We start from the raw sequence: 14644 nt of genomic DNA, 5'->3' as shown, positions 1-14644 counted from the left end.
CTTCATCATCCAGAAATGCCATCAGTTCTCCAGTGCTGCAGTGAGCCAGACACTCTTTAGCTATATTATGAGACAGCTCTTAGTCTCCAGCACAAGCCCTGTGCAATTTAGTTTCTCTGGGTGGCTAAGCCAAGGTGTGGATCTCTGAGCAGTTTTCCAGATCAGGATCAATTGTGTTGTTAAACTGGAGCTCTCTCTGTTCTTTCAAGTACTTGGTTTCTTTAGGTATGGCCATTGTTTCCCTGGGCTCCTGCAGATGCCCATTGTTCCTCTGAGCTCCTGGCTTTTGATGCTGCAGAACAAAATGCACAGTGTTTGTGAAAGGAGGAGGGGAAAAAAAATCAGAAAGCTTTTCAATTACACAGTTGGTTGAACAACTTGGGCACAGCTGGCCACCAAGAACCAGGGTGCTGGAACCTCTCCACAAACTGGGGCCTACAGTGAGACCTCTAGCCCAGTTGCAAAGTGAACCAAAGAGGGAATGACCAGTAGCTGGTGGTGATTTGGGGAACTCTCATTTCATCACTTCCCAGTTCCAAATGGTTCTGGACTGTATAGGTATTCACTAACCTCTTTCACACACACATTTAGTAGCTGCAGCTGGAAAAAGCTGGAACTTATTCCTGCTTCATCCTCTCAGCGTTGCTCAGAATTGGCCTGAAAGACACCACAGCAGCATTTGGATTCCCCACCCCTCACCTCCAGTTGGTTGGCATCAGCCTGGGGTTAGCTCAGCCTGAGTGGCATTGCCAGAACAGGACACAGGTGGGAAACTGTGGTGGCCTTACAACATCTGAGGAGCACTGGCAGGGTCATGTGGAGGGAGAGTCAGCAGGCTGGGATGCTCCAGAAACAGCTGGAAAAGTTGTTTCATGGTCCAGATACAGACCCTTAAGGTTCTGGGGTGTAGCACACTGACACCACAGTGGTTTGTGCAAATACAGTGCTCTACCTTGCATTCAGGACACAGCTATGAACATTTTCTCTGTTTGCCAAGATGAAAGATCCCAGGATGTCAGAGATGGGAGGGGTCTTCTAGTCCTTCTAGGTCCATCACCAGAGCTCTTCTATCTTCTGCAAAAGAATAGGCAGCACCAGGGAGAGAGCTCTCTGGAAGGATCAGGCTATGGAAGAAGCCAATAAAATAATACAAAAACACTTGCACAAAAAAGGGTCAGCCCAGATCTTCCTGGGACAAAGGCACTCAGACTCTCTTTTACAAATATATTTTATTATTTTAATGCTTATTAAGAAATGTAACCATGACAGACTCAGCAGCACCAGTGGCTCCTCACTGCCCAGCAGTCTGATGACTTCACAGATATGAAAACTTCACAGATTAAAAAAAAAAAAAAAAAAAAAAAAAAAAAGAACAAAACAACAAACTTTGGTCAACTCACTTTAAATACATTTGCATGCACAGATGATCCCACCCCACTCCCTCCCCTCCCACTGGTAACTGACAAACAGAGGGAAAACAACAACTATATTCATAAAACATTTAAATTAAAAGAGTAATTGTTTTATAGTGACAGTGTGTGCAGCAGGGTGTTCACAGAGGCAGCTGCTCCACAGAACAGGGGGCCTGAACACCAGCTCCTGAGACATAAGGGTGGAAGCAAAGGTTGTTCTCCCATCAACAAGTTCCAGTCTTGACCTTAACACATCCTTGTGTGAACAGTCCCAGCACAAAGTAAGACAGGGAATTACACACAGCATTGGCCCAGTTTTGAGATTCTCAGTCTCTGAGGGTTTGTCACCTCTCAAGCAAATGAAGAACTGGTGTGATTTTAGTTACTCCTGATGTGTTTTACTGTAAAGAGGGCCAAAAGCTCAGGGCTAGGAAGAAAAAATACCTCTCTGGTATGACTCAGTGCACTCTGATGCCCAAAACAGATTGGGAGAGAACAGACCACCAGACAGCTAAATGTAGCAAACATCATTAGAGGATATTCTACAGCTTTATTGCATCTCAGCACTGTCACAGCATGCTCATCCTCCTCACAACACATGGCTAGATTGATTTGGTTTTAGGTAGGGCTCATATTCATGAAACAGAAGGGCTTCTGTTACACCAGGACATGATCATGAAATGGACAGTGCATCTGAAAAGGAGATAATCCATAAGAAGTATCTCTACCTCAGACACCCATAGGCCATATAAAGTCAGCCCTCCATGCACGTCAGGCAAGGCTGACCCTCTGCAGTGACCCCAGGAGAGCTGTAAGGCTGTACATCCTTTCCAGAGTCCTTCCTCAGCAAGTCACACTTTAGTCTCATGCCAGCACCATCTGTGCAATCCCCAGCACCTCTCAGCACGTTCCATCTCCCCTCAAGTCCTCCTAAACACCTTCTCTACAAATTGTACTTCACCACCAGGATTTCCTGTCTAACCCTCCAGTCTGCTCCCACATCTTAGAGACTTTTCTAGATCCACCAACATCCTCTGGAGCCTCTTTTCAAGGAATGATCAAAGATTCAGACTACTTTATGCAACTCCCAAATCCATCTGCACAGTGAGCTTCCTATCACCAACTTGGATTACTGGCCAACCCTTTACCTCTACAGTAACCCCAGCTGTCCCACTATGCCAAACTGCTTCTCTGTTCAAGAGCTGCTGTTCAGGCTTGCACAGAGCTTTGAAATATTACTGATCCAAAAGAATCTCTGCAGGACAAGGCTGTAAATGCATTTATTTGCACACACCAAAAGTGGTGTCCTATTGAGAAGAGAGCCCCAGGAAGGACTCCTTATAAAATTACTCCTGGCAAGTGATCAAACTTTCCTTTCTCCACAATCCTATAAAGCAAATAAACCCTGGAGCCTAGGAGTCTCCAAGGAATGGTGAAATTCATGGAATGCCCTCATTCCAAAGAAGGCACCACATATCTATATGGGTTTTCAGCCATTTTTAGTAAGAAGTTCCAGTTCAATGAAATTTGTCTCTTCTTACCCCAGCTCTTACTCTCTGGGCCCACTGCCCAACGAGGTCCTCTCCAGCCTCTCCTGATGGTCACCTCATTCTTCCCTTTGTCTTGGTACCATTTTTGTTTATCCAGAACATCTATATTTCATCAGCTAAACATTCTCCAGCTGGAAGGAAAATGAGGATGTGAGGGGGGAGGTTAGGAAAAAAATATTCAACTTTCACTTTTCTAATGATCCTTGCCCCACATACTTTGGAAGACAGGTACTTTTCTTAAGAGTGGAGGGCACTGCCAGGAGAAGGAAAGAGCACACTTCATTGATGGGACCCTACAGCTTTGTTTTTGTTTTTTTCTTTAAATAAAATAAAATAAAGCCTTGAAATCATGATTCCTAGGAAACAAGAAATAAGTCCCAACTTTTTTTTTAAAAGGCTCATGCTCCCCCTTAACAGCTGCTTTGGAAACATCTTCTGAAGGTCCATCTCAGCCATGTGTTTGCCAGAAGGCACACAGCATGTGGTGCAATTGCCATCCTTTCCTTCCTGTCACTACAGACTTCCAACTCTAGATAAACCACACTGCCTCCATACCTCTACTGCTCTTCCTCCTGCACACATCCCCAGGCCCTTCACACACACTTTTCATTTCAAATCTGGATCACTAATATTGAAAAGGACTGGACACACTTGGGGAACATGTCAAGCAGCACCAGATAATTCCAAGATGTCTGAAGACTCACATGATAATCTGGATGGCCAGGAAAGTTTTCCAGAGGGACAAGCCTAAATTTGTTGCATCAACATAGATCAACTTGACTCTTGTGGCAATCAAACAAGAAGCTGCCATAATTGAGTGTGAAGAAGCTCAGGAAACAATAGAAAGCAACCAACCCACACCAGCTGTTGAAAGTCTGATGCAATGTGGCATAAAACATCCGTCTACAATGGCAACTTAACCTCAGTGGGAGACACTTCTGCACTCACATGTGTTCCAGCACGAGGGACACTGGTATTTTCCCACACTTCCTTCCCTGCTCTGCTTCTTTGTGGACCTAATTGTTATTGACATGAACGCCGGATGTAATCTTGTGTTATTCTTAGAAACATTTCAGCTGAGGCCTGAAGAGATCAGACCCCCATTTTCCTGACTGAGTTCCTCTGCCACCATTACAGGTCAGAGGAGCCATCCCACAAATAACCTTCAGAAATATTCCATAAAGAAAGATCAAGAGTAACAAGATCCCAGGTCACCCTACAGAGGAACTACCTACGACGTCAGTCACAGGGAAATGGCTTAGTGCTTGCTAATGGTGCTGGAGTGATAATCCACTCCTCTGATGTTAGATTATGTGGAAGAGCCATGCCAAGAAAGCATCAATTCAACCAAACTGTGAAGTTTATTGTTCCACAAAATTGCCTGTCTCTATGCTAAGGATTGTGGTGGCAACCACATCTTTTTATCTGTCTCACAGAAGCTCTGTGGTAGCCTGTAGCAGTTACATACTTGAACACGTTCAGCATTATAAACTAGTTTCCACCTTCATGCAGGGAGGCTGGCAAAAAGAAAATCCCCTTAAAACCCCCTGACTTTTAATAATATTAATAGTTTACAATATTTAAAATAAATATGAAATAAGAGCAAACCAACCTAACCTGCTCTGCCTCAGATATCAAAATCCAGTTCCCCTGTCCTTGCTGAAAATGAGTTTATTTGACTTCTGAAATGTTTGTGGGCAGGTATGAGGAGAAGCTAGGTTTGTGGGCTGATAGTTCTGATGAACCCATCTAGGGAATAAGCTTCAGATCCCTGGAATTACCAGACTTTTGGTTTACAAGTAGAACTACTGCTGCCTAAATCTCCAGAAGGCTGATGGTACTGGACATGGATTATTTGTCTAGAAACAAAGACCAGAAAATCTTTAAGTAAAATTCAAGCTGGTGGGACATTCTGCTGTCCTTGAGCTACCAGGCTTCTTAAGTGATACAGAAAATCACCAAACCACTGTGAAACAACTCTGCTACAAACCACATCGACTCACATCCTTTCTCAGAACAGGTTTGCCTGTTCTCTCACACAGTTCTTGCAGTTCCTAAGCTGATTTCTACTTTTGATGATGCTTTTCAGCTCCTCAGAGTAGGAGCATCTCCGAACCTGACAGACCCAGGTCTCTTGGCCTCTGCACCACAGGGACACATTGGGCTTCACAGTAAAACACATCAGGAAAAAAAAATAAGTCAGGGGAGAAAAGGTGTTTAATTAGAGCTCACTGGAATTTAAAAAATATTAGGTATGTGTGTGCTTGTTTCCTCCCGAGAGAAGCAAAAAAAAAATTCAAAAATCCCACAGCCTTTTGAGTGAGGATGAAAAGGACCAAAATATGGAAAATTAGCTCCCCTCACACACATTTAGGGCCATGGAAGGAATTTGCATTCTAGGAGCCCAGGAGGACAAGCACAGGGAGAGTGGAGAAAAAAGCAGTCATTGCCCACCAGTCCACTGCCAGCTCACATACCTGATAGCTCTTCACAACACCAAAGTGCACAACCACCATGGTGACACAGACCACAACCTGGAATACTTGTCTGCTACCAGCAGCACAACAGCCCTTTTGCTAAGGGAAACCCACATTACAGACTCCATTTTCATTATTTGTCAGACAAAGAGGAGAGCTATGAGATTATATTTGCCTCGTGCATCTGGAACATTGAGCGCTCAGGGAGTGGATATGGGTTCTTCCCCATCTTTTGTAACTTAACATAAAGTAATCAAGACGAGAATAAAAAATCATTTCAGCAACCTGTTGCAGTATAAGCTTTTAAAACATGAACTGAAAGAAAAAATGCCATGGTTGAAGATATCCAAAGTTCCCATCAGGTAAATTCCTTCCCTTTCCAAGCAGCTGCTGGCATCCTTCCTGACCAATAGATGTTGCTATCCCCCTTCCCTTTGCTGCAGGGCCAAAGTGCTAAACGGCTCCTCCCTGTTGCTCTTTGCAATTCTGCAAATGCTTCTGGCCATGCTTTTATTTCTGTTGGTAAAACCAGCAAAACTGACATGCAACCACAGACACACAGTACAGCATCATGTCACGATATGCCCTGCATCAGCAAAGTCTCCCAGTGCTGAACTTGGAATGCCATCTTTGACCTTGGCACTGCCCTTGGTGCCAGGACTTTGATGGGCAATGTGTCCCTTCTTCCTTAGTCTGTTTCAACGGTCTCTTGGCTTTTCTCCAGTCTAGTATTTAGGATCATCCCAACAGTCCTGGGTAGGGACCCCTTTTTTCTCCACAGCAATCTGAATACACACCTCTCCCCCCGCCCCCCAGCCTTCCCTTTCTGCCATGGCAGAGGTCACCAATGGAAAAAAAAAATAATTCTACCAGGTAGACTTTGAAAGTCTCATCAGGAAACATCAGCTGCTGCAAAGGCTGCTCTTTCTAGATCTGAGTAAGTCACCTCGGCATCAATTAGCTCCTCACTGTGAAGCTCCCTGTTCATGCATGCATCAGAGAGAATCCCATTTTTGCAGGAATGTGGGAGGTGCCCGTTTGTCTCCAGGTCCAGAGCGTTTCCATTCTGGTGCCATTCCAAGCCCGCTTTGCATTTGTTTAAGTCCTGCTTTTCGGGATCCCTGGGGATCTCTCCGTTGGTGTACACCTCCAGTGCATACTCACTGATGCGGATGCTGGCGTTCTCCGCCTCCCCTCCGTGAGTGGAAGTCCGGGAGCTGGCTGGTCCTGCCTTGAACGGCTCCTTCCGACCCAGGATGTGCTGGCTGATGATTTTCCGGAAGGTGTATCGGAACTCCCTGATCCGGTAGGCATAAATTAGAGGATTTACAACCGAGTTGGCGTGGGACAAGATAATAGCCAGATACATCAGCCAGAGGGGAGCGTGGGCACAATTCGGGCAAAAAAGGGTAAAGCAGTTAATGATGTGTAGAGGAAGCCAGCAGACTGCAAACAAGCCAACAATGATGGCTAAAGACTTGGCTGCGTGGACTTCCTTCTGCAAAGTGGAGCGAGAACGTTCCCCGTGTACCATCTTGTTCTCCATCTGCTTGAGCTGTCGCCGGGCTGCCATGAAGATTTTCAAGTAGATACCAAACATGAGGAGGAGGGGCAAGAGCACACAGGCAAAGAAGTTGTAGTAGACCATGTACTCCATGGTGACCACAGCCTCAAAGAGACACACCACCATACTGTTGCTGCAGTTGATGGGAGAGGACTTGTTGGAACCCAGCTCTTCGACCTGGGAGCGCTTGTGCCACCCGAGCATCGGTGTCAAGCCGATGATGAAAGATAATACCCAGCAGATGGCAATGATCCCTTTAGCTCGAGAGCCAGTCACCAAGCCATTGTACCTATAAAGCAGAGGAAATGGGAATAACATCACTATGATTCAACAAGATCCTGATACCCAAGCAACCTCCCAGTGAACCAGAAGACAGCAAGAAAGGCACCTGCTTCTTCAGACAGGTCTTTGAACTGCTGTGCAGAAGCCATACAGCACAATACAGACTCCACAGTGACACTGAATGCCTCATTTTTCTCCCCTCCCCTTTCCTTTAGGCGTTGAATAGGTGACAGAAAAGCAGGTAAATTAATACAGGTTTACTCTGTGATCCTTCACTTAACCAGCCCACTTGGTCATGTGTGTAGACCTTGCAGCCTGGATTATCAACAGCACTGCTCTGACCCTTGGTGCTGAAGCCCACCATGGCTCTCCTGCTGAGGGCTGAGGTAGTTCCTTTCTGCCAAAGGAGCACCTTGCAGCACAGAAGTGCTAGGTCTGTCTTGCAGTAGATTTCTAAGCTAAAGAGCACCAAAGAACTTAGAGGCACTGCGCCATCAGACTGCTGTCCATGTTCAGGTGTCATCCAGCAAAAATCTGCTGACAGAATTGCAGAAGCCAGGCTGGCATTTCCTTGCACAGCACCTCACTCTGCTCCACAATGGCAGGCAGAAGGCCTTCTGGAAGGTCAGCACCACCAACCTTCCTCAAATAACTAAGACAAGTCAGCAGTGTTCCTCAGCAGCCCAGCTAAGCTCACCCCGTGTCATTCTCTGAAAGGAGGAATTAAGCTGAGGACAGTGCTCTGACTAGAGGTGTGCTGTGGTCTGCACCACACACACCAAAAGGGACTTCAGTGGTGGAGGGAGTGACATGCTTGGCTGAAGCCAGTGCTTTAGCAGTACATTCTCCAAGATCTGTTGAAAGAGACAATAAGCAGCATGGTAAGAACCTGACAGTGCAGCCAGGGACCTTTGTTTGTTTGAAATATCTGCCGGTTCCCAAGGCCTCACAGGTTACTGCGAGTCCTGAGCTGACTCCAGCAGTTCTTCTCTCTGAAAATGTAAATCAGGGCAACAGTTTAACATTTCAATGCAATTTCCTTCCCTTGGTAACGTTTAGCATGGAAAGTAGATGGCTGGATTCCCACATTGTCCAGCGTGGGTCCCACACTGTACTTGACCCCTTGTGTCTGTGATCAGACAACGGTGACACTGGGCTCCCAGTGTTTACCCACTGCTTCTTCTCCCTCTGTCCCCAGAATTCTCTCAGCAAACAAACATTTAAAAAAATAATAATCCAAGAAGCCATAGAAATGTTTCCATCTCTCAATGAAATAGTTACTCCCACAGGTTCAGCTCCCAATGCAAGTTCAACACAGGGGAACAGACAGGCTGCTTTTGCTGGGCACAGTGCAGAATAGAGATCCTGCATGTGCTTTAAAGGCCCTGCTAAAGGGCTTGGGAAGAGACCTGGCTCCACTCAAGACCCAACAGGCTTGAGTCTCTCTTCTTCAGTTACAAAGAAAAGAGGGAGTGGGTTAGGGAGCTAACCACACAACTCCCAGTGCCCAAAACACACCAAAATCCTCCTTCCAAAAACGCGTGAGGGATCCAGCTTGTTCTGATAGAGAAAAAGACTAATCCAGCACGTAGTGGATCCTGCTCAATGCTTCAGGGATGCTAAGGGCACAGCATGACTGGTAAGAGGGAACCCACTCACATTCAGACCTCATCAACACCACAAAACAGCATCTGTGCTTTGAAAAGTACACTGAGGGAGCAGAGAATTGGCTGAAGGCACTTGAAACTTGGAAAAACAAAAAACAAAACAAACCCCTCAAAACCCTGCAGCCCTGGAATTGGCTACATCTTGTCAGAGGAATTTTGAAATTGTGCAGCTGTTATCCCACGACTAGAGATGTCCCTTCTCTTCTACTAAAAATATATTCATTACTGCTCCAGGCAAACACCCCCCCCTGCTTCTCCCTCCCTCTTAACCTCTGGGGATTCCTATGCAACAATCTTTACAAGGCTTAGGAGCAGCACTTAACTCAAGCAGCCTCCAGCTCTCCAGCGAGTGCATTTCCATAACGCTGTGCTAACTACCTCCAAGGATAAGAGAGAAAGCTCACAGCATCTCTTCACAGAGTGTGTGGCACTATGTTGGCCAGGTATCCACTGAGAAGTGTCCAACCACTGTGAGAGGTTGGTTTCTAGGACCCACAAGAGACACTACTGGCTGACTTAGCTGAGGTAGGGTTATAGTCCAGATGGACTTTCCTGGACTCATTCCTTTTGACCACTTCAAGATGTCACCAGGCTGGCACTGAAGACTTTGTGCACCTGTCTGGGCATCTTGCTAAGCTCACAGCAGCCAGGCCAAAGCTACTCCCTGTATTCCTGGTGCTGTACAGCTCTACACGGTCAGCTCAGGGCTCCAGGAAGCATCACATAATTGCAAGTTGCTGGCACCTATGCATGAGACACAGCAGCTGGTCACACCTCCAGCCCATGCTCTGCATACTTGGCGGGTGACTTTGTAGCACATCTGATGTGTCCAGACAGCACTGGATCCACTGTGCACAAGCAGTTCTCCTGCTGCTTCCTGGAAACACTGGACTTGCTACACAAACAACAGCTTCTACTTGTGAAATTCCAGACACAAAGAGCATCAGTGCAGAGCACAAGGATACTCATGGCAGAGATGATGTGTGTGAGGATAGGGGCACAAGACTCCTCCAGAAAACAAAATGCACTTTTACAAACATAGGAAGTTGTGGATTTTTTTTTCCCCAAATCATGTTACCTGCTCTGCTCTTCTTGTCTGTGCAATGGAGGTGGGATCCCACAGGGGGGCAAACAGGGCTCCACACAGCAGAAAGAATAATAGTGGGCAGGCACCATTCTTTTGTTTTCAGAACAAAACCTTAGTAACAGCAAGTTCCCCTGCCCATGAAGCCACAGACAACTGGCACTGCTTTCAGAGCCAGGCCCATGGTTGCTCAAAGGAGGAATTATTCTTGTTTCATATTAGGTTCAGTCTGTCCGTAATCTTTTTGACACAAACATGAGCACATGTAGGAAATGCTTGTCATACAGTCAAAAGATCTATGGTGAGCAGGGAAAGAAGTAAGTCCAGATATGGCTCAAAGTGACAATAAAACATTAACTCCCTGATTCATTGATTCAGATGCTCATATATGAACATTTGAGAAGGCAACTCTAGAGAATCAAAGCAAATGCTGAAACAGGCTGTTCTCAGCACAAAGGTCCCTTCCACGTGCTGTAGTCTATTTGGGGTTTGTGTTCATCCCCCCCTGCTCTTCCTAACCCAGACTCTGAGAAGCCAGTTCTTCATATCCAGCTCTCCTGGCCTCTGGCAGAAAAGCATCCCAAAGCCACCTCAGAGCTGCAGTTTCAATCAGCACATATGGGATAAATCTGTGTTCCAAGCAACATGGAGCTGCACCTCAGTAACCCTTCCCCAGAGAAGCATCTCAGTAGCTGAGGCAGTCAGTCAGTCATTTCCAAAGCAACCTTCATCAGAGGAAAAGCTCTGCAAGTTACTGCAGTTGGCACTGTGTGACCTGCGTAAGTATTTATGCCACAGGTGAATACCTGAATCCAGCACACAGAGCAAGCAGTAACCTGAGAAAACTTTTCCGTTTGGCTGCAGGAAGAAAAATTTCTTTTCTCTTTCCAGTGCATCAGAGCTACCTGTCCTTCACCACGGGAGTATCTTCACCACAACAGCCTGCACAAGAACACGAGGCTGGGCACTGTGCCCACGGAGCATTTGCTGGCACCAAAGAGCCTGGAAAGTGGCAATTGTTCTTGGCCCGTGACTTCAGCCTCAGCCTCGCAGCCAGTTTTGTTTAGAACACCCAGGGGTTTTATATCAGGGAGCACAGGTTTTCAGGTACCTGCCATGTCAGAGACACAGTGCAGTTATTATCCTAGACCTAACAATGGGCCCAACTCATTTCCTTGGGAGTGTTCCATTTGTATAAAGCCTGGCAGGATTCAGCAAAGTATTTGAGAACTATTGGAAAGTTTATAAAATTTTACACCACATTTTAATTCTTTACAAGGTAGAACCCATAAGACCTTTTCAGATTAGGTTTTATGTGCTTTGAATTCTACCTATAGATGTCTTTTCTCTGCATTTTTTTAGGGGATGGTCTTTTATCCACAGAAAAATCATTCCAAAGGCAACCCTAATTATGTAGTGAGGTGTCCAAGCCCAAGCAGTGTCAGAAATATATCCCACTCTTCTGCTTCCTTAATACTGACAGTTTGTGTGGGAATAGACATCCACATACATATTGACTGAGACATACAGTTATCTTCTTTAGAAAAAAATCAGACATGAAATAGTAAAAAAGAAAAAGAATTAGAAGAACTAGGCTTGGCCCTTTTTGGTTTCACAAGAGTGAAGGAAGTCTGATTTATTATTTTTTAAGAGCATTCCTACAATGAATATTAGGAAATTCTGGTGTTATATTTCTTGTCCTCTGGGAAGAAGAGGCTTTCCCAGGCATTAAAGGATGGGGTGAAAATACTGCATTTTTAGTGGGAGAACTTTCCTTCCAAGGGTTGGACACATTTGTGTGACAACCAAATATTAGAAAAAGAAAAAAACGTGAGGCTGTGAGCAGTCTGAATCATATCACATTTCCCTCTCCAGCTATTCAGCTTTTGCTTTCTCAGTGTGTCTGAGGCTACAGATCTAATGCTTATTCATCCATAAATTCTTAGAGGGAAACAAAATTGACAACCTTTTCACTCCTACTGTAAAAGGACAAGCCAGTAGAGGACAAGGAGGGGGGACCAGCCCATGGATCTACCTGCAGGTTTCTGCATCCAATCAAGTCCACTGTTCCTGGGGTAGAAGAGGGTGTGTTCTGTTTTTTCAAAAACAAAATAGTGAAACTGGTACAGTGCCCAGCACTAAGGAAGTCTGATTTTTCTAAAAGATTCCTTACCTTGGTTATTCCAGGAAATTAAATTTTCAAGATAATATAGTTATAATGATACCCCCTTAAAATGGGCAGAAATCCAGATTTTTAAAGCCCTTTTCCTGGCAAGTCATCCTCTAGCTATAAGAGAGCTTAAACTGTCACCAAGAGTCTTTTAAGAGTTAAAGGCATCCTCAAAGGCAGTCCTCAAAATACTTTCAGAGGCAAGCTCCTGAGGGCTCCTCTACATATGTTACTTTGTACCATTTGGTCTATAAACTGAAACCATTTATCTGTAGAACTGCAGAAAAGCAGAGACAATCCAATTTATAGATAACAATAGAGTTTTCTCTGCAATGGAATAGATATTCCTTACAACTGCATCAAAAGTAGAGGCTGTAACTGGTATGATTATAGGTTTGGAAACCATCAATTAAGGGTAATGTTACAGCAGCACAAGCTTGCTGAGACAAGGCTTCAGGAAAGACTGCACTGGCCCACATGGAAAGGTAATCTCCACAGCTGTAAGGAAAAGAATGCTTTCTATTTTTGAGTTGGAGGTTTGTGATAAACGACCTCAGTGCTGGATGACCAAAGTATTCACAAGAGACAAAACCAAATTGCACAGGTTAATACAAGTGATCTAAGCTCAACAGGACTAAAGATGTCCAAAACCTCAAACTTGAGAGCACAGCAACCAGAAAAGTGTTCCATTTTTGCAGCTACATTTCTTGTCCAGTGGGATAGGATGCAAGTCCTTCCATTCCTGAGAGCATGCTGCATCCTCCTAAGGACAGGATGGGAAGGACTCCTACACTGTGCCCACACTGGCCTCTCCTTGGGCTTCCTCTACATCTTTTGAGATTTCTGAAAGACTGGGAAGCAGTGTCACAAAGCATTCAAACCCACCCCACAGAACACAACGCTGCTCCATGCCCATGGCCAAATCTGTCCCCTTCAATGTGCTTCTGGAAGACTGAACTGAGGAGCAGTCCTTCTGCATGTGGCAAAACTTCCCTTTGTCCCACATCAGCCTTGCTGGTTGCTCACAATGTAGCACCTTGTCATATTCAGCTTTCAAGCTCTAATATTTAAGTGTCCTTTTGGTTACCACACGATCCTGTCTAAATATGGAACAGCAGCTCCTAGGTAGCACTGTGGCAATGCCATGGACACACACAGTATGAGGACAAAGAAATGGAAAAAGAAGTGACCAGAACATCCATCTGTGAAGGCAGCGTTCAAGACCTAGGAAAGCTTTTTTCCAAATTACAAGGTAAAAACTTGCTGCTGCTTTTTGATCTTTCCCTTCCTTGATTCATCTCCAGATGTGCTGTTCTCACTGTTCCTCACCCCCCACTGCCCCAGCCCCACCCCAGCCCCCAGCCCAGCCCCTGCTCACCTGAGGGGGATGCGGATTGCGATGATTCTGTCGATGGCGATGGCGAGGAGGCTGAAGATTGAACTCTGAGTCAAGACCAGGACGAAGCAGGCAATGAAAAGGCAGCCATAGAAGAAGGCACAGAAGCCAGTGCTGATAGTGATGGCAAAGGGGATTGCCAGCACACCCACGGCAATGTCAGCAGCAGCCAGGGACACCACAAAATAGTTGGTGACGTTCTGCAAGTTGCTATTCAGATAAACTGCCCAGCAGACCAGGATGTTGCCCAGGATGGCCAGCACTGCGATGACCAGTTCCAGAACGATGTAAGCTATGTCTGAGAGGAAGTCTTCTTTCCCATGTACTAGCATGGTGAGAGTGACCAGGCCAATGTGAGAACGTGCCAGAAAAGCTCAGCGTTCATATCTGCAGAGCACTGAACAGCCAAGACACCTCAAAGTTGTCTGGAGTCCGAAGAGCACTCAGCTGCCAACTGATGAAGGTTGCTCACACACACTTTTCTCCCCAAAGCTGCTCAAGATCTTTATAGTAGATGTCAAGAAAAAAACAAAACAAAAAAAATCACCACAAAACCAGGGCTTGTGAACTCCAGAGAAGCGGATTAGCCAGATGCACAATAATTCAAACTCCAGCAGACAACTGGAGAGAAGAATGTCTCAAGTACATTGCTCCACAGGCCACGAAGTCCAGCAGGCAATACAACACAGAAAGTGTATGGTATGGCAGCATCAGCTGGGACTTCTTGTTTCCTGTTGACACTCACATTGCTAGTCATGGCTTCCTGTCATGTACATACCTACTAGCAACATCCTCTGTTTCTCTTTTTCACAGTTTCTCCCTAGGACTTGGAAAACATTCTCATCAGCTGAAGCAAACGTTCAAATTCTTCCCTTGTAGTTTCCTTTAAAAAAACAAAACAAAACAAAACAAAACAAAAAACAAACACTAAGTAATCAGCTCTCCAGAGAGGATAGAAAAATCAAGATCTCATTAAAGCGGCACATAAAATTGATAATGGATATTAAACAGACCTAAAAGCATATAGCATTGGCAAAAACTC

The 14644-nt window shown here is 45.3% G+C and overlaps 2 protein-coding genes across 7 annotated transcripts in view; both read right to left on the bottom strand.

Annotated features, from left to right (window-relative positions):
• Positions 1-1214: 1214 nt before the first annotated feature.
• Positions 1215-14385, bottom strand: ADORA2A (adenosine A2a receptor). 3 transcript variants are annotated; one of them, XM_071763290.1, is made up of 3 exons: positions 13585-14385; positions 6310-7292; positions 1215-3093 (listed from the first exon to the last, which is right to left on the bottom strand). In XM_071763290.1, the coding sequence occupies exons 1-2, from the start codon at positions 13932-13934 to the stop codon at positions 6332-6334; spliced, it is 1311 nt and encodes a 436-aa protein (XP_071619391.1). In that variant the 5' UTR covers positions 13935-14385; the 3' UTR covers positions 1215-3093; positions 6310-6331. The 3 variants fall into 3 exon arrangements, with proteins under 3 accessions (XP_071619391.1, XP_071619392.1, XP_071619390.1); XM_071763291.1 differs by having other exon boundaries at positions 6386-7292; XM_071763289.1 differs by having other exon boundaries at positions 1215-7292.
• Positions 1215-14644, bottom strand: part of SPECC1L (sperm antigen with calponin homology and coiled-coil domains 1 like) — a 98235-nt gene continuing 84805 nt past the window's right edge. For 3 of the 4 annotated variants that reach the window (XM_071763266.1, XM_071763264.1, XM_071763268.1), the window contains 2 exons: positions 14381-14485; positions 1215-3093 (listed from right to left, as the gene is read on the bottom strand). The gene's annotated coding sequence lies outside the window, so the exon portion shown is untranslated. The remainder of the gene's footprint in view (positions 3094-14380; positions 14486-14644) is intronic. The other variant, XM_071763267.1, reaches the window with a different exon arrangement.

This window comes from Heliangelus exortis, chromosome 19 (genome assembly GCF_036169615.1).
Source record: "Heliangelus exortis chromosome 19, bHelExo1.hap1, whole genome shotgun sequence".
Taxonomy (NCBI): Eukaryota; Metazoa; Chordata; class Aves; order Apodiformes; family Trochilidae; genus Heliangelus; species Heliangelus exortis.
Note: the sequence above shows the minus strand (reverse complement) of the source record. Positions and strands in the feature narration are given on the sequence as shown.

Excerpts from the sequence above, each read along its gene's own strand:
- ADORA2A (XM_071763289.1), bottom strand. The coding sequence starts at position 13,934 with ATGCTAGTACATGGGAAAGAAGACTTCCTCTCAGACATAGCTTACATC. Across the intron at positions 7,293-13,584 it reads GCAATCCGCATCCCCCTCAG|GTACAATGGCTTGGTGACTG; the intron begins GTGAGCAGGGGC and ends TCTGCTTTATAG.